At 42.6% G+C, this 26572-nt stretch overlaps 1 protein-coding gene across 2 annotated transcripts in view; it reads left to right on the top strand.

The window, feature by feature from the left end:
• CPXM2 (carboxypeptidase X, M14 family member 2) overlaps positions 1-26572 on the top strand; it is a 146098-nt gene that overhangs the window by 39252 nt on the left and 80274 nt on the right. For both annotated transcript variants that reach the window (XM_019035607.4, XM_063710560.1), the window contains exon 4: positions 9728-9867. In XM_019035607.4, coding sequence (XP_018891152.2) covers positions 9728-9867 — 140 coding nt within the window. The remainder of the gene's footprint in view (positions 1-9727; positions 9868-26572) is intronic.

Below are 26572 nucleotides of genomic sequence, written 5' to 3'. Positions count from 1 at the left end.
GTCCTGGGAAGGAGAGGAGCAGGTGCATTCATTCCCTGGGACTGCCACGACAAAGTTGGGAGCCCAGATAGGGAAACTGAAAACAACAAACACTGATTTCTCTCACAATTCTGGAGGCTTGAAATCTGAAATCAAGGTGTTAGCAGGGCATCGCTCCTTCCGAAGTCTCTAGGAAAGGGTCCCTCCTTGCCCTTTCCAGCGTCTGGTGGCCTCAGGCATTCTGTGGCATCCCTGGGCTGGTAGATGCATCACCCCAGTCTCTGCCTCCCTGGTACCTCAGGCTTCTCCCAGTGAGCTTCTACATCATCTGTCCTCTGCCTGTGTGTCTCTGTGTTCAGATACCCCCTTGTTTAAAGACACAGTCATGCTGGATATGCGCATCCTGCTCTAATCTGACTGCATCTTAACTAAGTGCATCTGTACCAGCCCCTTTTTTTTTTTTTTTTGAGATGGCGTCTCGTTCTGTCACCCAGGCTGGAGTGTAGTGGCGTGATCTTGGCTCACTGCAACCTCCATCTCCCGGGTTCAAGCGATTCCTCTGCCTCAGCCTCCCGAGGAGCTGGGATTACAGGTGCGTGCCACCATGCCCGGCTAATTTTTTGTATTTTTAGTAGAGCTGGGGTTTCACTGTGTTAGCCAGAATAGTCTGGATCTCCTGATCTTGTGATCCGCCCGCCTTGGCCTCCCAAAGTGCTGGGATTACAGGCATGAGCCACCGTGCCTGGTCACCAGCCCTATTTCTAAATAAGGTCACATTCTGAGATTCCAAGAGTTAGGGCATGAGCCTATTTTGGAGAGGGGGAACACAATTCAATACTGTGGTTCTGTATGCCCAATATTATCTGCCTCAGGCTGGAGCTTGGAGGACTTTCCTGAGGATGGAGTGAGTACTTGGGCTAATATATGAAGAAGGATTATAAGTTGAGAGTTTATTGGACAAAGGGTAGGCAGAGGGAGAGAAGAGCATTCCAGGTCAAAGAGAAGAGTGTGTGCAAAGGCCCTGTGGTGGTGGGGAACATGGTCTATTGGAAGGACTGAGGCAAAGCCAGTGTGACTGGAGCTACACTGTAGTTATGGAGCAATGTCATGGCCAATGGGCATGAGAAAAAGAGCTTTCCACCATTGGTCGTCAAGTAAATACAAATGAAAGCCACAATGAGACAGGATGCACAGACACCAGAATGGCTTTGAAAAAAGGATAATATCAAGTGTGGGCAAAGATGTAGGGCAATGGAAATGTTCATAAAATGCTGGGAATGTAAAGTAGCACAGCCACTTGGAAACCTGTTTGGCAGTATAATAGTCTGTCTTTATCTGGGGGATATATTCCAAGACCCCCAATGAATGCATGAAACTGTGGATAGTACCAAATGCTCTTAGATGCTAAGCATGGATTTTTTTTTCTTTCACCACAATTTCACAGGTAGAAAATTCATTCTTACCGTAGATCTTAGCAGCCTCAGCATACGATTTTCTTTCTTTTTTAAATTAAGTTGAGACCTTTCATCTTTTCACTTAAAGGAAGCATTTTACTTGTCTCTTGGGCATATCTGAATTACCAATATCAATACCCTTGCATTGTGGGGCCATTATTAAGTAAAAGATTACTTCAACACAAGCACCACAATACCAGCTCTTTGATAACCAAGATGGCTGCTAAGTGACTACTGGGCGGCTAAAGTAGACAGTGTGGATCGCCAGACAAAGGGAGGATTCACATCAAGGTGGAATGGTGAGAAACGGTGTGAGATTTTGTTACCCTACCCAGAATGGCATGCAGTTTATAAATTGGTTATTTCTGGAATTTCCCATTTAATATTTTCAGACTGTGATTGACTTCAGATAACTGAAACCATGGAAAGAGAAACCACAGATAACGGGTGACTATTGTATTTATTAAAGTTGAACATTCTCATGCACATTGACCTAACAGATTCACTCTCATTCCTAAATGGAAATGTGCTCACATGTGCACAAGAAGACATGCATAGGTATGTTCATAGCAGCATTATTTATATATAACCCCCAAATGGAAATAATCCAGATATATCATAAGTCATTTTTTATGTACTACAGTGAAATACTATATGACAGTTAAAAGGACTAAATTACTACTGCATGCAATTGTCTGGGTGAATCTCCCAGATATAATAAATATTGAGCAGAAGAAGCCAGACAAAAAGAGTAGTTACAGTAGGTTTCATTTATATAAAGTTTGAAAATAAGAAAACCAACCTGAGGAGATAGAAGTCAGAGTGGTGGTTATGTCTGGGGGAAGTTAATGTCTGGAAAGGGGCACAGGGAGCTTCTGGCATGGTGCTCATGGTCTACATCTTGGTCTGGATGTGGTTATGTGGGTACATGCAGTTTGTAAAAATTGGTTGAGCTGCATACTTAGGATTTGCACACTTTTCTGTATCTATTATAAAATTAATGAAAACTTTACGAAGAAGCTGCTCAACTAAAGAAGAGAGGTATATTTGATTTAGCCTTTTAAAAGTGAATGTTAGGCCGGGCACGGTGGCTCACGCCTGTAATCCCAGCACTTTGGGAGGTCGAAGCAGGTGGATCACCTGAGATCAGGAGTTCGAGACCAGCCTGACCAACATGGTAAACCTTGTCTGTAATAAAAATACAAAAATTAGCCAGATGTGGTGGCAGGCGCCTGTAATCCCAGCTAATGAATCCAGGAGGCAGAGGTTGCAGTGAGCCGAGATTGTGCCATTGCACTCCAGCCTCGGCAACAAGAGCGAAACTCCGTCTCAAAAAAAAAAAAAAAAAAAAAGAGTGAACGTTAAGAATATAATAAATGAAATTAGGTGACAAAGGGGATAAAGGGGAAGGAGGAGAGGCAGCAGGAAGTAGAAATAATGATTTCATCACTGCCTATAGTAGGGAGTTAATGGGTACCTTCTAAGAAAATACAGAATTAAGTATGTTATGTAAAAGACTTAGTTACTAAATCAACCACTAGAACAAAGGTACAGCTCGTTAGCATTTTCAGAGGAAATATGCACTTAAAGCAAAAAAAACCAAAAAACACAAAACCGATCAATAGATAAAAATAAAACAAAGCCACAGGAAGCAATAAAAATAGAATATCTAAGAAACACGGATGATTCATTCAGACAAAGAACATCTGTCAATGGGCTAAATGGACCTAACTTACCTATTAATAGAACAAAACTGAAATTGCATCATAAAGCAAATTTAATCACAGGTCACAGCAGGCACATACTAAACATGAAGGGAATCATACTTGTACCCCCAGTGGCTTCCATGTATTGACTGTGTTTTCTGTGCCAGGCACTATACAAAATACTTGTAACTGTGACAATGGTATTATCACATATTTTATTTCTATCCTCATTTTATAGATCAACTGACCTAACTGGGGGTATTTAAATAATGAGCTGTAGAATGAGGACTTGCACTTGACCTGCATGCCTTTCTGAAGGCGATTCTGAGCTGTGCTGCCTTCTTGGAGTGCACAGGAGGATGTACATAATCTTTATTGGGTCACTCATAAGTGAATTAATAATTGTTTAAGAATTAAACTTGTTCCATAGATATACAATTTTAATGGCTAAAGCATTTCCCAGATTGGAGTTAAATTGAATTAGAATGTTGATGTGAAAACATTTGCCTGTTTCTTTTTCAGTTAGTGTATTTCTTCATCTTTTCTTCTTTTAAATAGTTAATAAATGGTTTATGGTGTGTTGAATAGAATTTATTTTTAAATATTTTAAATTTTAAACCGTGGATGTTTACTAGTTTCCTTGTCCAATGCAAGAAAATAGTTAAGAAATTGGTTTTGGTTTTAAAAATTGCTTCAAAAACAATGAATACAGTGTTTTTGTACAGCCTACTTTACCGATGATTAAGGTTGGAATTGGGACAAGGTGCATTGCCAATTTGCAGAAGGATCAGCTGATTGCACCTGGAAAGTTTTATGGGTTTATAGCAGTGGTTTATTACAGAGGTTTATTGAAGGCAGACATTCAGACCACATGATGGCCATTTTATGGCAGATTACTTACTTTACTAATCAAATGTCACAGCTAATGTTTTTTAGATAACCTCCCCCTGAAAAGGCATTAACTTGCTGATAATCTATAGTTTCAGCTATTGCTTCTAAATTTTTTTCTCAAAAATATTTTAAAATAACTATCACTTTATCCTGTTTCTCTCCAAATAGCCCTGGGATACATCTGCAGAGAGGCAGCTGTAAGTCAATTATCCCGGAGTCACTAAATAGTTACATTCACTTGGATATGACTTTTTATTTGCTTCCAGATGTTTCTGTGTAGAGGCAGCCCATAATTATGAAATATGTACAGTGCAGATCAGTGACTCACTGCCGCAGAATGATTTTGATATTCACTGTTGTCTCTATCTCTCAGAAATCAAAGCCCTTTGCGTAATACCTAGCACGTAGTCAATGCTCTGTAGATACCTGAAAAATGAAAGAATAAACAGTAGACATTGTATCAGTCACCCTCTATATCTATGTATCCCTTTCCTTTTACTTTTTAAAATTGCTTTTTAAAACTTGTTTTAATCGATTTTATAACAAACAAACACACTTCACATTCCACCCGGCCCCTGACTGCCATCAAGCACTGTGGATGGCACAGCTACTGGAAACTCTTTTTAATTGTCTCTTTGGGAATTGAAATCTTCAATTCTTTTTCTTTTTTTTTGAGACAGAGTCTTGCCCTGTTGCCCAGGCTAGAGTGCAGTGGTGCCATCTCGGCTCACTGCAACCTCCGCCTCTCAGGTTCAAGCAATTCTCCTGCCTCAGCCTCCTGAGTGGCTGGGATTACAGGCCTGTACCACCACACTCGGCAAATGTTCTATATTTTTGGTAGAGACGAGGTTTCACCGTGTTGGCCAGGCTAGTCTAGAACTCCTGACTTCAAGTGATCTACCCACCTTGGCCTCCCAAAGTGCTGGGATTACAGGCATGAGCCACCGCACCTGGCCTGAAATCTTCACTTCTAAATAATATGCACATATTGATCTGTATCGATTTATAAATGTAGACTTGATGTTTTAGATCCCTATTCTGGAAGATGAGGCTATCACCCATTTTTATCACCCCTTTCCCCTCTTCCATCTTTCCAATAAAATTGTAGCTCAATTTTTGGGTAAATCTGTATCTAAGGTTTTCATTATTATGACTGAAAATTTTGCTTCCTACTTACTGAGCCAAGAAATACTTTAATTTTGAGTCAGGAAATATTTACTTCATATCATTTCTTAACAACCTCTTGTTTTCCTGGGCCTGCTTGTATTTTTAAGAACATATTCTCCCCACACCTTGCAATAGGTCTGGATCTGAAAAAACAAACAAAAAAAACCTTCAATATCATTTTTTATGCAGCCACATCTGTTCAGTGGTTTTTAGTCCTGCTTTGTGTTTTACGTTTCTGTTAGATACCCTTTCAGAAGCCATTTCACCTGCTGCATTCTGAATGGGCTACTCTCTCGGTCTCCTACATGGCTACTGTCTTGGGTCTTCTTCACCATCATTCTGATAATTCTCTGCTATGTTGGAACCCTTGATTTCTGGATCTGATATATTCCTCTCTGTAGTGTTCTGCCTCATTTTTTTGGAGTGCATCCTCTAGTACAGGGTCCCCAGTCCCCCGTCCACAGACCAGTACCAATCTATGGCCGGTTAGGAACGGGGCTTTCACAGCAAGAAGTGAGTGGCAGGCCAGAGAGCAAAGCTTCACCTGTATTTACAGCCACTCCTCATTGCTCAAATTACGGCCTGAGCTCCACCTCCTGTAAGATCAGCAGTGGTATTAGATGCTCAAAGGAGCGCAAACCCTATTGTGAACTGTGCATGTAGGGGATCTGGGTTGTGTGCGCCTTATGAGAATCTAATGCCTGATGATCTGTCACTGTCTCCCATCACCTCCAGATGAAAATGTCTAGTTGCAGGAAAACGAGCTCAGGCTCCCATCGATTCTACATTATGGTAAGTTGTGTAATTTTATTTCATTATATATTACAATTTAATAATAATAGAAATAAAGTGCACAATACATATAATATGCTTAAATTATCCCCAAACCATCCCCCACCCCCAGATGGTGGAAAAACCAGTCCCTGGTGCCAGAAAGGTTGGGGACTGCTGCTTCAGTAGCTTCATGGAAATGGTGTATGAAAAATAGATTTTTTGAGAGTCTGTGAATCTGAAAATGTCTTTATTTTGCCATCGTGATTGATAGTTTGGCTGAGTGTAAAAATTCTAGGATGAAAAATCTTTCCCTTTTGAACTTTGAAAGCACCATCCCTCCATTCTTCTAGCTTCAGATGCTGCTATTGAGAATTCTGATGTCATTCTTATTCCTCTTTCTTTCTTTGTGTGTGTTCCTTTTACTGCTTGTTTCCTCTTTGGAAACTTTTAGAATCTTTTCTTTATTTCTGATGTTTTGAAGTTTCAAAATGATATTCCATGGTGTGTATATTAGTTTATTATGTATACTAGATTCTTACGTGTTTTGAAGACTTAACTGGGAAAGTATAGTTTTTATTTGGTCGTTTTTTGCCCCCTAAAATTCTTCTGGATTTCTTCCTCTGCTCTTCTTATTTTTCTCCTGTTGTCTATTTTTGTGTTCTGTTTTACTTTTTGTGAGATTTCTTCAACTTTATCTTTTTAGCCTTTTTGTTTTAAAAATAGAAAGCCTTTCTATTTTAAAAGTTGCTGACATTTTAAAAATTTCAACTTTCACATTTTAATTTCCAAGAGCTCTTTCTTGTTCAGTGCTTTTTCCTTTTTTAGAGTATTCTGTTCTTGTTTCATGAAATCAAGACCTTTCTAGAAATATTAATTATAGATTTTTAAAGCCTTTTTTCTGTTCTCTATTATAGTTTGCATTTTTTTTTTCTGTTTGTTATAAACCTGGCTGCATGGTGTTCTATAGCTGGTTGGGGGAAGGAGCTGGAACATCTCACTCTTTAGTGTGCTGATGCCCCCAGAGGTTACTGTTTTCATCCATCACGGCACCCCTGCCTCCTCTGTGCCTAGTATCCCCAATCCAGGGTCTCTACAGTTTGCTTTCTTTTCAGAGAAAAATTTCAGGTCCTCTGTGGAGTGGGGGTGGAGATATGGGGGAATTAATTGTATTTTTTTTTTTTTTTTGAGACTGAGTCTTGCTCTGTCACCCAGGAGAGTGCAGTGGTGCAATCTTGGCTCACTGCAGCCTCTGCCCCCCTAGTTCAAGTGATTCTCCTGCCTCAGCCTCCTGAGTAGCTAGGGTTACAGACGTGAGCCACTGTGCCCAGTCTAGTTGTTTTTTTAATACACATTTTGAAGCAATTGCCTGTTGAGTCCTGCCTTACCCTCACCTCCCAAAGGTATCTTGAAACCCAGGTTCTCAGCTTTTCTAAGGTTCTGTGTTGCTTGCTTCTTATTGTGCTGTTTTGACGTTTGCACTTCCTTCTCTTGCTGAGTCATTCAGGATTCCTCCATCTGATTCTGTCTTCATATATTGTAATTTAGGGCTTTCATATGTCTTCTGGTTTTATCAGAGATCAAAGTTGTATTTCTGTGTCTTGCTTTCTTTGCTTGGGGTTGACTTTTGAGAGAAGAACACAGAAAAACTAACGTGTTTATCCCATCATCTTGAAACAGAAAAATCCTCTTAGATTGACCTTAGACAGTATCAGGTTTTCTCTTTGTGTTGGATTTGATAATTCCCACATTTATCTTAAGCAAAATTGAGTCTGTTAGGGGCATTGGTGTGCTTTCTTTAAGGTAAAAAAAATGCATATAATTTAATTTCCTTTATAAAACTACATTAATTCTTAGTTTTTTTTTGGTATTGTAGTAGAAAGATTCATTCTATGTTAGTGATGTTTTCAAGACTAGCATACCCTTTAAAGAATCAAACCTTTTGGTTCACCAACTTTTAATTGAAATTTCTCCAAAATTTATCAGCGATTTCCCTACATTATTAAAGAGAAAGAGATGAATGCATTCTTCTCGTGGTTTCTCGGAGGCATCATCTGAATATCATTTATTGCATGATGGTATAATTTTGTAACATCTCTGGGGCTGGTACCTCCTCTTTCACTGAATTCTCCTAGGCACTTGCTTTTTAAATTCATAATCGATTTTGCAGAGGTAGCTGTCACTTCCCAGTGAGTCATCTTTGGGAAGAGCTCTCCATTCCCCTGACACTGTGCTACATTTAATTGACTGTCCAGTGTGCTCAGAAAGAAATGAGATTGGCAGCAGAAACAAAATATTCAGGCTGGCAAAACCAGGAGCCTTAAATTTAATTTCAAATCCTGTTCAGTAGTCTTTAATGGACAGTTCCTTCCAGTTTCCATGATTCTATAGGGTACATGTCTCAGGCTATGTGGCAGTTCTATTCTTATCTGCTAAGCCTCAGATGTCTAACACTGTACCGTGGTTTTGTCCTGATAGAACGCTTATGTTAGCTGGTGCAGTGATGGATAGAGTTTTGCTCAGTAGAACCTTTGGCCAAGTTGTTCACTCCTATAGCTGGACTCTTAGTTTCACATTTCCATTGCCAATTAAAAGTAAGGCTGTCCCCAGAATTTGAGTTGAAATGCTCAGAGATAGGGAAGATGGGCTGGCTGATCATTTTTATCATTCAGACTTTTTTTTTTAATCTGATCATAAGAAATAGCTTTTCAGGAGAATGGCGTGAACCCGGGAGGCGGAGCTTGCAGTGAGCTGAGATTGCGCCACTGCACTCCAGCCTGGGCAACAGAGCGAGACTCCATCTCAAAAAAAAAAAAATAGCTTTGTGAAATAGCCGTGGAAAAATAGGGTTAATAAACGAGGATGCTTCACTTGGTTCAAATGTCCTTTTTGGGAGGCGAGGAGTCAGGGAATTATCTCTTCACATGGTGATAATATAGAGAAAATTCCAGAGCAAAAACTTTACCTATCTTGGAAATTCAGATCAAAAGAATTTTTGAGCAGGGCATGGTGGTGTGTGCTTGTAGTCCCAGCTATTCAGAGGGCCGAGGAGGGAGGGTCATTTAAACCCAGGAGTCTGAGGCCAGCCTGGGCAACATAGCAAGACTCCATCTCTGAAAAAAAAAAAAAATTTTTGGTAGTAATAGCAGCTGATACTGAACACATCAAATGACTTAAACACTAACAAACAAATGTTCACTGGATAAACTTACCCTTCAACACCTAGTTCAAGTATCCCCTGGTCTTGGGGCTTTCTGTCTATGATCAGCCCCACACTAAGTTAGTGATTCTGTCCTTAAATGCTCCCGCAGCGGTTTGCTCATATTCCTGAAATAGCACCGGCCCCACTGTGTTCTAATTCATCTGTTTTCACATCTTTCTTCCTGCCTAGATGGCTAGGTTCTGGGAGGGAACGATTCACCTTTGCGTCCCCAGCACCTGGTGTGCGTGGGCTGCTGTGTGGGAGATGGTTTATGTGTGCTAGATGAACGAGTAGTAGGAGTACTCATTAAATTTCATCTTTCACACTGGGCAAAAAGAGGACATGGTATATTGAAATATTTTCAACTTGTGGATACTAAGCAACTCCCTTTTATGGTTTAGGACGAGGAGTTCAGGGCACAATTATTTTTTTCTTTAACACCTTCCTCATTTTCTTCTCCTATCCTCCCTCCCTTCCTCTCAGCCTCAGGGAAAGATATGTCTTAATTTTCTTCAATTAAGAGTCTTTTTGACGAACACCACTTTCTTTCTTTCTAGGCGGGCATTAATGAAAATGATTTTTATGACGGAGCGTGGTGCGCGGGAAGAAATGACCTCCAGCAGTGGATTGAAGTGGATGCTCGGCGCCTGACCAGATTCACTGGTGTCATCACTCAAGGGAGGAACTCCCTCTGGCTGTGAGTGTACCTGGACATATGCTTTCTGGACCCTGTTTTGGGTCTAGCTTTTGAGGGTCTGGACAGACACAGGGAAGTTGCAGAGAGGTGTTTGGTGATGGGCAGTAGAAGAGGAGAAAATTGGAATATGAACAGGAGGCTGGGCTCGTTGTCGACACATTCTCCTGGAGGGAAGGTGCGTTTCAGAACGACACCCTCCCCCTGTACAGGAGTGGAGAGAAAGATCTGCCTGTCAGGTAGAGCAGAGTAGACACAGACTCAGTGAAATCCAGGCGGTTTAGGCAGCTCTGGGATGAGATATTAGTGTCTTGACTGGTGGCCAGGGCACAGCCCAAGGCAGGACCTCTGGACAAACAGTGAGTACACAGTTCCGGGGTAGAGGGCATGGATTGTCCAGATCCTGGAAAGAAGGATTGGAAATCTAGGTTCCTAAATGGAGGATCACGAGAGAAGTAGTGAAAGTCAAGGATGACAGAGCTTGAGGCCTGAGAATGAGAAGGGGCCTCATTTCTCAGAATTTCACTCAGGACCAAGGCTGGGACAATGACAAGTGTGATCTGATGGTAATCACAGGAGAGATGGGCTGCAGCCCTTGAAAACCCACCGTCTTATGACATATGCATACAGTGAAACATATTATTCAGCCTTAAAGAGGAAGGCATGCTGCCACATGCTACACATGGGTACAGCTTGGGGACATTCTGCTGAGTGCAATACACCAGTCACAAAAGACAAACACTGCATGATTCCACTTCCATGATGACCTAAAGCAGTCAGATGTATAGAGGCAGAATTAGAATGGTGTTGCCAGGGCTAGGAGGAAGGGGGAATTGGGAGATAATGTTGAACAGGTACAGAGGTTCAGTATAGCTTGATGAAAAGTTCGGGAGATAGATGGTTGCAAATCAATGTGAATGAACTTAATACCACAAAACTGTACAGTTCAAGATGGTTACAATGATAAATTTTATGTTTATTTTACAACAAGCAAGCAAAAATACATGAACAAAATCACCCTGTCGACCGCGGCTCAGGGCTGGTTGTGGAGATGGAGGTAGAGCTGCATCCCTGAGGGATGTTGTGTGGCTCCAGCCATGTGGACGGTGGTCATGCAGAGCTTGGGGGCTTTGTGGAGGGGCGCAGTAGGGTCAGCAGGACCTCAGGTGCTTTCTGAACTTATACAAGAAATCTTCAAATTCTTCTAACATCTGCCGACATTGAGAAGCCAAGATCACAAATGCCCCACGCGTGAACATTAGGAAACTGTGATCTTTGTGAGCTCAGATCCCTCCCGTCTGCAGTCCTCCCCAACCCTCCCATCTATACTGCACTCTCAAAGCTCATGTCTTGGCATCTTTCAATATTTACTAATTACTTGTTGGCAATCAAATAAAATCAGAGTTTAATTTGCTGACTAGATTAATTTTAATTTCTGGAAGGTCGACATTAATAAATAATGTGGGATAAGTGAGATGGACCTGGAATCTGTGCTTACATTTAACCACCTGTCATTGTCCCTGCAAAGGGGACTTTCTTATACAGTGACAATTGTCAGGCAGTGACTCATCATCTATTTTACTCTGAATTTTTTTTACTGTAAAGACAATATTATAACATCCAGCAAAATTTTAAAACATTATGCATGACTCCGTGGTCCTTATGCTAACAGATTTTTCCCCCCATATTGCAATAATGTTACATATCCGGTTATTTTATTTTTAACTTAAAGACATACCAGTAACATTTTTCATGCTGTTATTCAGGCTTTGTAACGATTATTTTTCATGGCCTGTAATTTACTCAGCCACACCTCCATCACTGTCCCAATTTTCTATTATCATATATCATATTGTGAGAAAGCATTTTCATACTTTTTCTTCATTTGAATTCTTTTCTTTGAATACATTTTCAGAGCTCAAATAATTTGTGCATTTTGACAACAGTTGATTATGCATTTATGCCATTTTGTGTATCACATTTTATTTGCCTTGCTTTTCAGTCACTTTTGTATATGTATATGCTGATTTTTGCTCTGTGGTATGCATTTTGCTTTTAGCAGTAGCTTATTACCATGACAATTGTTTTCCCTGTTGATATTCTGAAAGGCAAGAATTTATGGGGGCAGTTGGGTTGCTCAAGAAAAAATGGAAACTTAAAACAAAAGACTGGTTTGAGATTATCCATGGGGATTTTTGCCTTAATGCTTGCATGTTAAGCTGTCTGGCCACTGTCCTTAGGGACCCAGTAGTCAGGTTATTATTGGATTAGAAAATAAGTGAAAGGTAGGTATAAAGCTCACATTCCATTTCAGCTAGAAACACAAGAAGGTTTGGGGTAAGCAAGGAATTGCAGTGGAACAGTATCTTTCCTCGGCTCAGACAGTACGGGAACATCTCAGAGGGAAGACAAGGAATAGAATTACTTTAAGAGTTACTTTTTAAAAATGTATTTCAAGCCAAATTATTCTCCAGGAACAATGAAAAGAAACCTGATGAGTTTTGGTTTGTCTCATCTCTAGGAATAGTACTGTCTCCAATGAGGACTGAAGAGGAAGTGGGATGAGGATACATCTTGGTATCTGAGCCTTTTTCTATCTCAGTATGTCCAGAAAACGTCAAAAATGAGTATCACTAAATACTAACAGTAAAGAAGGCAGTAGTCATCTCCCTTTCTCTCTTGCCATGACCTGTCCCCACACTGCTCCCAGTACAGAATGGCTGTGGTATCATTTTTTTATATTTCTGTTGTTTGGTTTTCATATTTCTTCCCACTAGTCTGTGATTCCCTTGATGGCAGATCCATGTCTTGGCACTCATTATTCCCGGGACCTTACCCAGGACCAGGCACCTATTAGATGCACAAGAAATAACTCTTTAATGAACGGGTATCAATATGAAGTAAAGAGTTGACAAAGACTCATTCACATGGAATGATAATGAGTTAATTGATCTATGATGATACATGAATGAGCATTTATTTATATTATACATGTAAGGGGGGAATGTGGAAGGGTTTGGGAAGAGAAGATTGAGAAGCCATAGGTGTCTGGAGCTGGATGGCTCAGGGCTTTAGGCCCTTGCTGGTTTTGAGATTTCTCTTCTGTGACCCTCAGTTTCCTGTTCTCTAAAAATGGGATAACTACTCTCGATCTCATAAAGATGTGGTGAGGGTAAAATGAAATTATGAGGTTTTAAATGACCCAGCACATAATAAGTGCAGAGTAAGTGGTGGCTCTTCCTGCCACACGTCTTTGGGTTTATCTGAAACTGTGGTTTTCAAGCTTTATTTTTAGGTATAGATTCTTCTCTCAAATAAAATCTTTCTTGGAAATATTTAGAAAATATAGACAGAGAAAGCTGCTTTGCATGAGTCTGAGGATTTGGGGACAGTCGCCTGCCTGGTCCTCCCCTCTTCTCCCTCACAGGAACACCCCTGGAGGACAAATTGGTAGAAGTATCTGTGTGTAAGATCCCAGTAAACAGCTTGAGGGTGGGCTGCGCAGGTTACTATCCTGCACACTTCCCCGGTGCCTGTTGCCGCTTCCCAGGTCCTGCAGGGTCGCAGGCAGAAGTGGAATTCACACCAAGACAAGCCGTGGCAGAGTTGGAATTAGAGTTTGAGTTTTCTAGTTAAGCGTGCAGAGCGTACCCTAGTCTCATAGCGTGTTGCATTTTGGTTAGTGATGTTTTAGAAACGGAAAGGGAGGAACTTGCTAGCCCGGTAGATTTTTCCAAATGGATGTTGCTGTTCAGAGTGGCTTCTAGCTGGCTATCGAAATACAGAAACACTTGACTAGCAGTTGGAGTTATAATAAACACTTAAGAAATGTACTTTTCCTTTATAGGACATTTATAGTTGGATTTTATTTTATTTTACTTTTTAGATGGAGTCTCGCTCTGTCACCCAGGCTGGAGTGCAGAGGCGTGATATCGACTCACTGCAACCTCCACCTCCCAGGTTCAAGTGATACTCAGCTTCTTGAGTAGCTGGGATTACAGGCACCTATCACTGTGCCCAGCTAATTTTTGTATTTTTAGTAGACACGGGGTTTCACCACGTTGGCCAGGTGGTCTTGAACTCCTAACCTCAGGCAATCCTCCCGCCTCGGCCTCCCAAAGTGCTGGGATTGCAGGCATGAGCCATCGTGCCTTGCCCTGTAGTTGGAATTTTAAAATGAACATGCATAATCTTATTTGTTTCTGATGCTCTCTGGATGTTTACTAATTCATTCCTATGATGTTATCAAGCGCTCTACAATAAGCACTAGGGATATAAAAGTGAGCAAGAAATGGCCCTGCCTGCAGGGAGCTTTCAGTCTAGTGGAAGAGTCCAATACCTTCATGGGTCTACTAGACTCAGCAAGGCGCATGCCATGGTAAATGGGCACAGGGGAGCTGCTGTGAGACCTGGGAGACAAATGGGAGAGATGAAGCAGCGAAATCACGAGGCTCAGCCACCGCAGTGCTGACACAAGCTCATAATGAAGTTGATGATAAGTTCTACAACCGCGGTTTTATTAGTTTTCCAAATAATTCATGCTATTTGAAAGTGATACAATAACTTATACAAATATAAATTATCCAATATCATTAAAAATATAAATTATTTAATATCATTAAAACAACCAGATTATTTTAATGATATTGAATAATTTATACTTCTCACAATTATGAAATATCCTTCCCTACTGCATTATAATTTTGTGCAATGTTAGTATACTAATGAAAAGCAGTCTTTTATTTCCCTAATGACAGAAAGTATATTAGATATATGAGTGTTAACAGTTATAACCAATGTGATGATTGAAAAGTTAATTATTCTGCTTGAGGTGAATAGATGCTGCTAATGATTTGGACTAAATACAGGCAGTTTGAAGTAACCAAATCTTTTCAATTTTAACTCTTTAATCGACAAAATGATTCTCTGTATATCTTGAAGTCAGTGCATTTGTCCTTTAAGTGGGGCAGCGATTTGATGAATGAGTTTGTGAGGTGAGGGCTGAGGAAGGTTAGCTGGTTGGCTGACTTTATAAGAAGGAGTTAGGCTAATGAGAGGAAGATGGATGGAACTTCTGCTGTGAGCCAGGCTCTGTGCCTGAGAGCACAAGGATGGCGAGGCTCAGCCCTGAGCCCTGAGACGCTCGCTTTCTGGTTGGCAATGGAAAGTCTTAGCAGGAGTTCCACGTTCGGCTTTTCTTTGGAGAATTCTGATGGTGAAGGAAAGGAGTGGGTAAGATGCCAACATCAGAAGGAAGACCAGGACAAGAAAGGTGAATTTCTCTCCTTGCTTCTTGGGAATCTGGCTGTTTCTCCGCTGGGCGGAAGATCCAGGTGGAGGGAAAGTTAGTGGGGGGTGGCTGATGGGGCAGGTCCCTGAGGGGCTGACTCTGGGACAGGGGCTCACCTGGAAAGGAAGAGGGTCTCCTTTACCCTGAGACCTCACCTGGGGGGAAGATCCAGGTGAAGGGAAAGTTGGTGGGGGGTGGCTGATGGGGCAGGTCCCTGAGGGGCTGAAACTGGGGCAGGGGCTCACCTGAAAAGGAGGAAGTTCTCCTATACCCTGATATAGTGAAGGTGGGGAGCAGTGCTCAGGGGTGTTCCAAGCCTTCACCCCAGAGGGTTTCACATTCTTGGTGAAGTAGGAGGCGGAGTCCTCTGCAGACAGGGGATGTGACAGGATTCGGGTCTGGAAACTCAGAGAGTGTAAGATCTGCATTTAGATAAGGGACAGAGAGCATCTTTCTCCAGTTGTAGAGAGGGCTCTGTGGGCATTGGAGATGTGGAATTGTCACTGTCCTTTTGGGCACGCTTGGTGGTATGTTCACTAGGGGCAGTGGAGTTGGTGGCAGTTGCAGCTGGAGGAGATCAGGAACAAGGGCATTGTGGCACTGGTGGCACAAACTGTGTCAGGAGTGAGGGACTGTGAGACTCAAGGCTGGTGGGGCGGGAATTCAAGCTAGAGGGCTGATTACCTGGAGGTGCAGGGCAGGTTCAGGAGCCGCTGTGGGAGATGAGGCTTCAGAAGTGATGGAGGATTGGCAGGGGAAGACAGTGGCCCTATTTGAGGACCCCACAGGGCAGTGGAGTTGATGACTGGGGTCAGGGTTCAAGGGGCTGAGATGGAGCCAAGGAGAGGTTCCAAAGGAGCAGATTTCTGGGAATCTTGAGGCTTGAGGACTGGCTACTCAGCACCATCCCTGTTGCGGGGATCTCCAGGGTACACTGGACCCTGCAAGGGTCGGGAGAGGAGATGAGGAGGCAGCTGAAGTGACAGTGGGGTCTAGCAGAAGCGGAAAGGAAGGTGAGAAAGGCAGAGGCAAATACAGAAGCAGCTGGAGGACCTTGGTCCAGGGCGTCGGGGAGCCCGAGCCTCCCCAAACACCTCCTTTGGCTGAGGTTCCCATTTTCACAGTAGGAAGCATTCTGCAAGGTCCACTCTTTCTCTTCCACTGAATCCAGCTTTTTGCTCCCCTGAGGCATCATCCCGGCCTCTGTGTCCCCTTGTTCCTCCCAAGGGACCTGGGCCCACATGGCAGCAGCCTGCCATAGAGCAGAGAGAAGGCGCGGGGCCAGGCCAGGAGCTCAGAAGCAGAATGCAAAGTGAGGCCAGCACTTTATAAATCATTCACCCATCTTCTCGGGAGAGAGGGTGTGTGTGTTTTCAGAATGTGTCATGCTGTGTCTCCTCGCTTAAGGGTGAAATGAAATGTTTGGCACCTGTGGGGGGCTGGGGAGAGAGAAGTTTCCAAACTCCTTTCTAACCTCTTTGAAAACTGTCAGTTTCTGAACCATAGTGTTTAGCATGAAATAGAAGCGTTTTAATGAAAACATCTCTAAGTTCAAGTAGAATGCCAGGCATGCAATCATTTCTGCATTTTATGTTAAATTTCAGCAATGCAGGGATAGTTATTTGAAATTAAATAAAGCTTTCACAAGGGGCTCGTTCTTGGCTTTCTGGGTGTTGATGATGAAGGCATGAGCTCTCAGATGGGGAAATCTCTGAAATGGAAACAATTTTAGAGTTATTTCTAGGTTGGAAGCTTCCACCCCGCTTTATTTGAGGGTCCTTGTTCCCCAGGTGTGACTCCCCAGGAAACCCCCCAGATGGTTGCTGGGCACACCCTGCCTTTGCTTCCCCCTGTTTTTTCATGGGGAGGCCCCCTTGCTGTGGGCCTCCTTCCCTGATTAGCTCACTAACGCCCCCACCCCTTGACCCATGTCTTAGTCCATTGGTGTTGCTATAGAGGAATATCTGAGGCTGGATAATTTATAAAGAAAAGAGATTTATTTGGTGCATGATTCAGCAGTTGTGCAAGAAGCATGGTGCCTGCATCTGCATCTGGTGAAAGCCTCAGGCTGCTCCCACTCAAATCGGAAGGTGAAGGGGAGCTTGTGTGTGCAGAGATCACATGGGGAGAGGGGAGGCAAGAGAGAGGGGAAAGGTGCCAGGCTTCTTTTAACAACCAGCTGTCATGGAAGCTTGGGGAAACTAATAGAGCAAGAAGTCACTCAGCACCCCCTGCATCCCCACCAAGGAGGACGTTACTCTATTCATGAAGGATCTGTCCCTATGACCCAGGCACCTCCCATTAAACTGCACCTCCAACACAGGATCAGATTTCCACATGACATTTGGAGAGGTCAAACAGCCAGACTATAGCAACCCACAAGGGCCTACGGAGACTGGCTCCTACTGCCCATCTGATGTCATTCCCTTGCTCATTGCACTCCAGCCCAGGAGCATCCTTTTTGTTCCACAAACACACCAGGCCTGCTGCTGCCCTGGAGCCTTTGCACTTTGCCATTTCCTCTGCCTGCAGGCACAACCCTCCTTGTGCTCAGAGGCCTTCTTTGCCCACCTTTTAAAACCCAGCCTCAGTTGCTTCATGTCCTCTCTTGGCTTTATTTGACCACCTATCTATTTGTTTGTACTTACCCTGATGTTGCTCCTGGGGAGCAGGCAGGGATGTTTGCCCTTGAATCTCCAGTGCTAGATTAGAGCCCTGCACAGGGCAGGTCTCTGTGACCAGCCCCTCCTGACACTGTCTCCTCTGGAGACAAGCCAGAGTCCACCTAGCATAGCAGGGGCTCTTTAGTGCAGAAAGCACTGGGAGGAAACCTGCTCCTGGATGTCCTGTGGGGATGCAGCTCCGCTCCTTTGCTCTCTGTCCCCGATTACCAGGTCCTCACCAGTGTCAGAGTGAATAAGAGCTCAGATTCTGGAGTGAGACTGGGATTCCAGACCTACCGAGCTGCACATCCTTGAACCTATTTCTGAGCCTTTCGGGCCACAGTTTCTTCATCTGTAAGATGGAGATGTAATAGCAGCTACCACATAGGGTTGTTGTGGGGATTAAATGAGTTAATTCACATCAAGCAGTTAAGATTGTCCTTGGCATGTAGCAAGTGCCCTGTAGGAGTCTGCTGTTGCTGCTGTTTTCTTAGGTCTCCTTCCCTTTCGTAGAGGGTCCTATTCTCATGCCAGCACTGCCCCTACCCCATTCCTCTATCTTATCTCCAGCTAAGCCGAAATGTGCTCGGACCACATCCTCGGTTGTCTGATGGCTCTCACTTGCTCTGTGTGGCCCTAGTGTCGTTAACTGGGAGGCAGTTGCCACCGGCCTTGAGTAGGTGGGTGGGCCAGTGGCCATCTTGCCCTTCCAAGCCTCAGTTTCCTGGACTGTGGGAAGAGGAGATGCCTCATTCTTTCAGCTTGCTGAGTGTTGGTGAGATGCCTGTGGAAAGCCATGAGCGCAGTCTGGACACATGGCAGAGACACAATAAGCTGAAGCTTCTCTCATTTACCAGCTGGCCTCATCTTACCTCTGAGCACCTCCAAGCCCTATTTATCCCTAGCTGGGACCTCCAGCACCCCCAGTGCCTCCAGAGGGCACCCAGGAAAGGCCTGGCAACTGAATTATGTTGCAGCTAAGAAGTAGCATCTGACATTTTATGAAAATATTCCTGTGACACATCTGTATTTTGTTGGCATAAATTTGGCTGGCAGGAACTTTTTAAAAATAAAAGCACATGGGTTCCCTACACCAGGGCGGCTGGGCACTTTGCCTGTGTTACCTCCTATGCTGTTCATTGTAACCCTGCCCACGTGGGTTCCTTTCTTCTCTCATTGTATGCATAAGAAAACAGGTTTAGAAAGCCCAAGTAACGTGGCTTAACCTTCTGTCTTAGTCTGTTCATGATGCTATAACAAAAATACCTTAGACTGGGAAACTTATACATAATTGAAGTTTGTTTCTCACTGTTTAAGAAGTCCAAGATCGAAGTGCTGGCAGATTCCATGTCTTTTGAGGGCTCCTCTTTGTTTCCCAGATGGCGCCTTGTTGCTGCATCCTCCAGAGGGGATGAACTCTGTGTCCTCCTCCCATGGCGGAAAGGATGGAAAAGCAAAAGACACTCAGGTGCTCGCTTCACCCTCTTTTGTAAGAGCGCTAATCCATTCATGAGGGCTCTGCTCTTCCCCCAAAGACCCACCTCTTTTTTTTTTTTTTTTTTTTTTAGACGGAGTTTTGCTCTTGTTGCCCAGGCTAGAGTGCAATGGCACGATCTCGGCTCACTGCAACCTCTGCCTCCTGGGTTCAAGCAATTCTCCTGTCTCAGCTTCTTGACTAGCTGGTATTACAGGCGTGTACCACCATGCTCAGCTAATTTTTTAATTTTTATTAGGGACGGGGTTTCGCCATGTTGGTCAGACTGGTCTTGAACTCCTGACCTCAGGTGATCCACCCACCTCGGCCTCCCAAAGTGCTAGGGTTACAGGTGTGAGCCACTGTGCCCAGCCTACCCCCACCTCTTAATACCATCTCATTAGAGATTTGGTTCCAACATATGAATTTTGGAGGGACACACACTCAACCACAGCACCTGCTTTGCCTCATAGTAAAATCCTGTCCTTTCTGCCCCCTCCTCCCTGTCCAGTGCACATCCCTCCCCACAACACTATTGCTCAAGGCTTTCTCCTGTGTTGTGAGGCTTGTGCAAGTGTAGACACCTCCACAGGCCTGGACTTGTATGTGCTTCATCTGAGTGCTTCTGAGTTGGGGCTGGGGCCATTGCATGGCTCCCCCAGGGCTGACTTACCCCTCAGATGCAGGAGATGCAGTGCCTGGGGCCTCCTGACCTTTAGGGGCCCATGAAAGCATTTAATTTCTTTTAAAATCAAAAGAAAACCCCCAAACTTGTAGGTTGAAGAAAACATTCTAATATGTAATGTTAATATATTCATCTTTATACCACCATAGTCATAAAATATATTTAAAACTTTTCTTTTTGGAGGAAGGGGCCCATGGTTGGCAAAATAATCACACCACTGCCCTGCACCAGTCTGCACTCCCCCCACCCCCGCCCCCACAACCCCCACCCCCTGGCACCCCCCCACCCCCTGGCACCCCCCCCACCCCCTGGCACCCCCCCACCCCCTGGCACCCCCCCCACCCCCTGGCACCCCCCCCACCCCCTGGCACCCCCCCACCCCCTGGCACCCCCCCACCCCCTGGCACCCCCCCCCACCCCCTGGCACCCCCCCACCCCCTGGCACCCCCCCACCCCCTGGCACCCCCCCACCCCCTGGCACCCCCCCACCCCCTGGCACCCCCCCCACCCCCGGCCTCCACCCACAGGATGTCATTATCTTAATCCTTGGAACCTGTGAATATGGTTGGTTCCATGGCAAAGAATTAAGTTTGCAGATGAAATTAAGGCTGCTAATTGCTTGACTTTAGGGTAGAAAAGATTTTTCTGGATGATCTGGGTAGGCCCAATGTAATCACTAGGGTTCTTAAATATGGAAGAAGAGACAGGAGGAAATAGCAGAGATATGGCAACTTGAGAAGGGCTTGGCTATGGTTGGCTTTGAAGATGGAGGAGGAGACCTACAACAAGGCAGGGGTGGCCTGCAGACTTTGGAAAAGGCAAGAAAAGGGACTCTCTTCAGGGCCCACAGGAGGAATGCAGCCCTGATTTTAGGACTTCTGACCACCATAACTATAAGAGAATAAATGTCTGTGGTTTAAACCACTAAGTTTGTGTCAGCAATAGTAAATTAATGGTGCCCACAAAGGCAAAGTGCCGAGGGCACATGAAAGTCCTGAAATGACTTGACCAGCCTCCTCTATGCCTGGCTGTCCGATACTGGGTCATGGGTCCTGGAGCTCCCAGCTGTAGGCAGTGCCTGCTCAACACTGGACAGAGGCAGGGCTGACCCACTTCTCTCTCTTCTTTAGGATTCTTATGAGTTCTTTCTTGGGTTTCTCTTTTCCCGGTCCCTCAAGCAACTATTCCAGATTTTGGGGGCTTTCAGTACCTTGTTACTTTTAGTTCTCTGCACTGGGGCTGTTTAGGAACTGCTTCACCCTGTACCCAAATTTATTGTGACTTGGCCCCCAAAGTGGCATTTCCCCAGCTTTCTGCCTGATAGATATTTTTGCTGGAGGTAATGGAAAATAGATAATATTTCTAAGTTTACAGCATTTCCTCCTGTGGTCTGAATTCTCAAAAAGCCATGGTAACCAGTCCACAGTGAAAAATCCAATAAATCAACAGTTCACACAGTGTCCCACATTTGGCTGTACTGAGAACATGGCAGAGCCATTTAACTACATGATTAGAGTTCCAGCAAAGAAAGAGAGAAAGACACACACACACACACACACACACACACACATACACACACACACACACACACACACACAGAGAGATGAGTGCATACTCATGTTTCAAGTGTTGTGTGCACCCATGCTTATTGTAGACATAAGATAACATTTTCATTTTTTTTTGCATATTATTCCCAGAAGCTGCAAAAGGCAAGCCCAGCCCTCCTGGAATCAGCAGTCCTGCCCAAAGTTATAATTTGGCCATGGGTAAGATTCAAGCCCACTAGCCTGTTGGAATGCAGCTGTCAGGAGGTGATGGACAGGAAGAGGAGGCGGCCAGCTTCCTCATGGTTCCAGCAGAGACTGGCCTAAAAAACGAGGAAAGCTTTTGGGACTCTTTGCTCTGAGTAGAAAGGGATTTAATAGTGCTTTCCCTACTTGTGTGTAGAGGTGGGCAACAGCTGGTGCCTTGCGCAAATGAAGGTTGGGGACTACTAGCGCTCCTTTTATGTGACTGACTCTGCCCACTTGCCACATCTGGTGGTGTTTGCTGTAGCTGATGATGGCTGCTTGCACAGATTTGGGGAGTTGGAGGGAGAAGGTCTAACCAGCAAGGTGATTGCTGTGAAACTCCAGCATGGTAGACCTGCATGATTGAGGTAGCTCCTCAATCTTACCTTGCATCCCTCCAAATTATTCTTTGACTGTGATTTGAGCTACTCGTATTTCCCCAATTATTCCCTTTCTTGTCACTTTGCTTATGGCACCTTTAGCTGTGCAAAAATTTTGAATTTCTATATGGTTAATATCATCAGTTTCTTAAGATAATGTCATACTTTAGAAGGAGTAAGAAAGCCCTTACCCCTTCTAAACATATAAATAATTTTCCTTATATTTTCTTCTAGTACATTTATTATTTCAATTTTTACATTGACATCTTTGAACCATCTGGAATTTATTTTGGTGTAGGGTATATGTAACATATCAAGCTTTTTTTTTTTTCTCAAATGGCTTCCAGGAAATCCCAACATTATTATATGATCCATATTTTTTTCCAACCGAAATGCCACCCCCAGGATAGCCTACATTCCTGTCTATTGTGGGGTTTACTTTTGGGTTTTTTATTCTGTCACATTGTTCTGTTTTTATTTGCCAGAACTACATGGCTGTGGTTATTATAGCGTGCATTGTTTTGCTATCCCATGGACTTAGTTCTTTCTCCTTATTAATCTTTTCAGACTTTTTCTGGCTATTCTTGCTATATTCTCTTTCATACAAAGTTTTCAATAAGGTCCAAATTATCTCCATGAAAAATTTCTGTTGATCTTTTAGGGGATTGCCTTAACTTGAGAGATTGAGGGAGAATTGACATATCTGAGATCAGTGTCTTCCTCTCTAAAGACATGATGTTGACTTTTCCATTTGTTCAGATATTTCTTTTTACTCCTGGTACTGTTTGTATTTAATTTTGTTGTTGTTGTTGTTGTTTGTTTGGGTTGGGTGCAGTGGCTCATGCCTATAATCCCAGCACTTTGGGAGGCCGAGGTGATAGAGAGAGACTCTGTCTCACAAAAAAAAACAAAATTTTTTTCCATGTGGGTTATACACATTTGTCTGTTCATTGCATATTCAGGTTTGTAAGACACTGCCAAACTGTTTCCTTGAGTGACTGTTCACTTTATCTTTCCACCAGCAATGTCTGAGTGATCCAGTTTCTGGGCATCCTCACCAGCATTTAATCTTATCACTATTTTTTATTTTAGCCATTCTGACAGGTGCATAATGATATCTGGTCACCATCTTAATTTGCATTTCTTTAATAGCTAGTGATGATGAATGTGTTTTTATGTGCTTATTTACCATCTAGATATCCTTTTTAGTGAAATGTTTCTTCCCGTCTTTTGTATGTTCTAGTTGCATTGTTTATGTTTTCACTCTTGAGAGTTCTTCATCTAGCAGATTTTTGATATGTCTTTTGTTGGACATGTGGTTTGTAAATATTTTCTCCCAGTCAATGTTTTGTCTTCTTGTCTTCTTAGGTTGGCTTCACATCAACTTTGCAGAGCAAAAGTTTTAAATTTCAACCAAGTTCAATTTCCTGCTCTTATGAATTATGCTTTTGGTGTCATGTTTAAGAATTTCTTTTATCAAGCCCTAGATCTCAAAAATCTTTCTTTTATCTTCTAAAAGTTTTATTGTTTTATGTTTTACATTTAATGCTATTATCCATTTTGAGTTAATTTTTATATAAAAGGTGAGATTTAGGTCAAGGTTTGTGTATTAGTTTGTTTTCATGCTGCTGATAAAGACATACCAGAGAAACCAGGAAAGAGGTTTAATTGACTCACAGTTCCACATGGCTGGGAAGGCTTCACAATCATGGTGGAAGAGCAAGGAACGTCTTACATGGTGGCAGGCAAGAGAGAGCTTGTGCAGGCGAACTTCTATTTGTAAAACCATCAGATCTCATGAGGCTTATTCACTATCATGAGAACAGCATGGAAAAGACCTGCCCCTATGATTCAATTACGTCCCACCAGGTCCCTCTCATGACACATGGGAATTGTGGGAGCTACAATTAAAGATGAGATTTGGGTGGGGACACAGCCAAACCATATCAGTTGGTTTATTTTGCTTATAAATACTTAATTGCTTCAGTACCAATTGTTGAAAAGATCTATCCTTCCACCATCAGATTGATTTTGCACTTGTAAACAATCGGTTGGACATATTTGTATGGATTTATTTCTCTTTCTTTAACTTTTTTTCTTTTTTTTTTTTTTTTTTTGAGGTGAGGTTTTGCTCTGTTACCTAGGCTATAGTGCAGTGGCACAATCATGACTCACTGTAGCCTCAACCTCCCAGGCTGAAGCAATTTTCCTGACTCAGCCTCCCGAGAAGCAAGGACTAGAGGCATGCACCACAACATCTGGCTAATTTTTGTTTTAAAAATTTTTTGTAGAGACAGGGTCTCACTATATTACCCTGGCTAGTCTCAAATTCCTGGGCTTAGGTAATCCACCTGCCTTGGCCTCTCCAAGTGTTGGGATTACAGGTGTGAGCCACCTTGCCCACCCTGATTCATTTTTCTGTTCTGTTCCACGGAACCCTTACTATCATACAGTCCTGATGACTGTAGCTATATAATATCTTGAAACTGGGGAGGCTGATTTTCCCACTTCATTCTTTTAAGAAATTGTTTTAGCTATTCTTGCTCCTTTGCCTTTCTATATTAATTTTAAAATAATCTTGTTTATAGCTACAAAAACATCTTACTAGGAATTTGGTAGGAATTTCAGTAAAGCTGTGTGTACATTTGTAGATAGCATCTTTACCATATTGAATCTTCCAATCCATGAACATGGGATATTTTTCCATTTATTTAAATCTTCTTTGTTTTCTTTCATCAGAATTTTACAGTTTTCAGCATGTGTGTCCTGTTTTCTATGCTTTTTTGTAAACCTTTTGTTAGGTTTACATCTAAGTATTTTGTCTTTTCTGAGCAATTGTAAATGATACTGTTTGCTACTATTTTATTTATGATTTTTGCATCACTATTCACACATGACAGTGTGGTAAAGGTTTACTTTTGGTGGGCAATCTTTGTTGGTTTTTGGTATGAAATCTTCCTTCATTTTCTGTGTTCTGAATACATTTAGGCATGGTTTCAGGAGGCTTCTTCTGATTTTTCTGTTTAGTCCAAGATTGTCTAAGAGACTGATTTACATTTCCCCTGGGGGAGGTTTTTGGATTTTTAATTTTTATTAATACATTTCTCATTGCATCAGATAATGTTGTCTCTACTTTCTAATTTCTTGATGTTTTGGAAGTTTCTTCTGAGGCCTAAAATAGGGAGAGTTTCTGTGAATGCTCCATGAATGCTTGAAAAGAAAGATGATTTTTGTTTTTAGACTACAGAACTTCAAGTCTATTAATTAGATTTACCTTATTAATTATGATATTTAGTTTCCTTCATACTAATGACCCATTACAGTCTAGAGAGTTTGTCTTTATCCCTCCCTGTATTTTTCTATACTTTTTTTCATTAATGTCGATGCTCTGTTTTAGTGCATAGATATTCATAACTATTTAATGCCTTATTGTGAGCTGTGTCTTTTGGAATAATGTAATACCATTATTTGTCTGACTTGATGCTTTTGGCCCTGAATTCCACCTTCAGGTTTTACAAATGCATTCTTGGCATGCTTTCTCTGTGTCCATAACTCGATTTCAACTTTTCTGAATCGCTTTGTGTGTTTCTTGTGTATCAGCATAGGACTGTGTTTCCTCTGATAGTTAAGAAGGCCTCTCTCTAATTTTATAGTCATAAAATTATGACTATAATTTTATATAATGCTCAATACAGTATTTCTTCAGATACTATTAACATCCTATTATGAACAATGGTTAAATTTGTGTAATCCTTCATACCCTGTCCCCTTCCTCTACTCCTCCTTCCAATTTTAGCTGATTCATTACCATTCTTAGTGTTTACCTTTGCATTGTTAAATGTTCCTGTACCTCCACTACTTATTTATTAGCTTTGATGTCTTTCAACTTCCCTTCCCTTTCTTCTGCTGTTAGTAGCACAGTATAGTGACCAGGATGCCTGGGTTTGGAGCCTCATTCTACCTGTGAGTGAACTGGGAAGTGCTCTTAACCTTCTGTGCTCAGAAGCATAATCTTGCAGGGGAGATGAAAATCCTGCCAGGTGGTGTCTTCCTGCCATTGAAGGGGGAGTAAGCTTAGCAGTGAAGAAGTTTGCCACTTTCTGTGTGACTGAGAGCAAGTTACTTGATTTCATGTGCTTCAGTTTCCTTATCTGTAAAGCAGGAATAATAATGATACCTCATAGTGTTGATTAAATGAAGTAAAACAAGTATAGTAGTTTAGAATTGTGTCTGGCCCATCGTCACCATCCAGTAGATGTTTGTACTGATTGCTGGAACTACATGATGCTGTGCAATGGAAAGTGATTATGACAGGAGATGTTCACATCAGAGCCAGCTGAGGGGTGTGAGGAAAACCATGGAGCTCTTCTCACCCAGAAGAGCTGTTTCTGTGGTAATATACCAGTCTTTAAAACCTCACATTCTG

This window comes from Gorilla gorilla, chromosome 8 (genome assembly GCF_029281585.2).
Source record: "Gorilla gorilla gorilla isolate KB3781 chromosome 8, NHGRI_mGorGor1-v2.1_pri, whole genome shotgun sequence".
Classification (NCBI taxonomy): domain Eukaryota; kingdom Metazoa; phylum Chordata; class Mammalia; order Primates; family Hominidae; genus Gorilla; species Gorilla gorilla.
The sequence above is the reverse complement of the archived record's forward strand: the minus strand, read 5'-3'. Positions and strand labels throughout refer to the sequence as shown.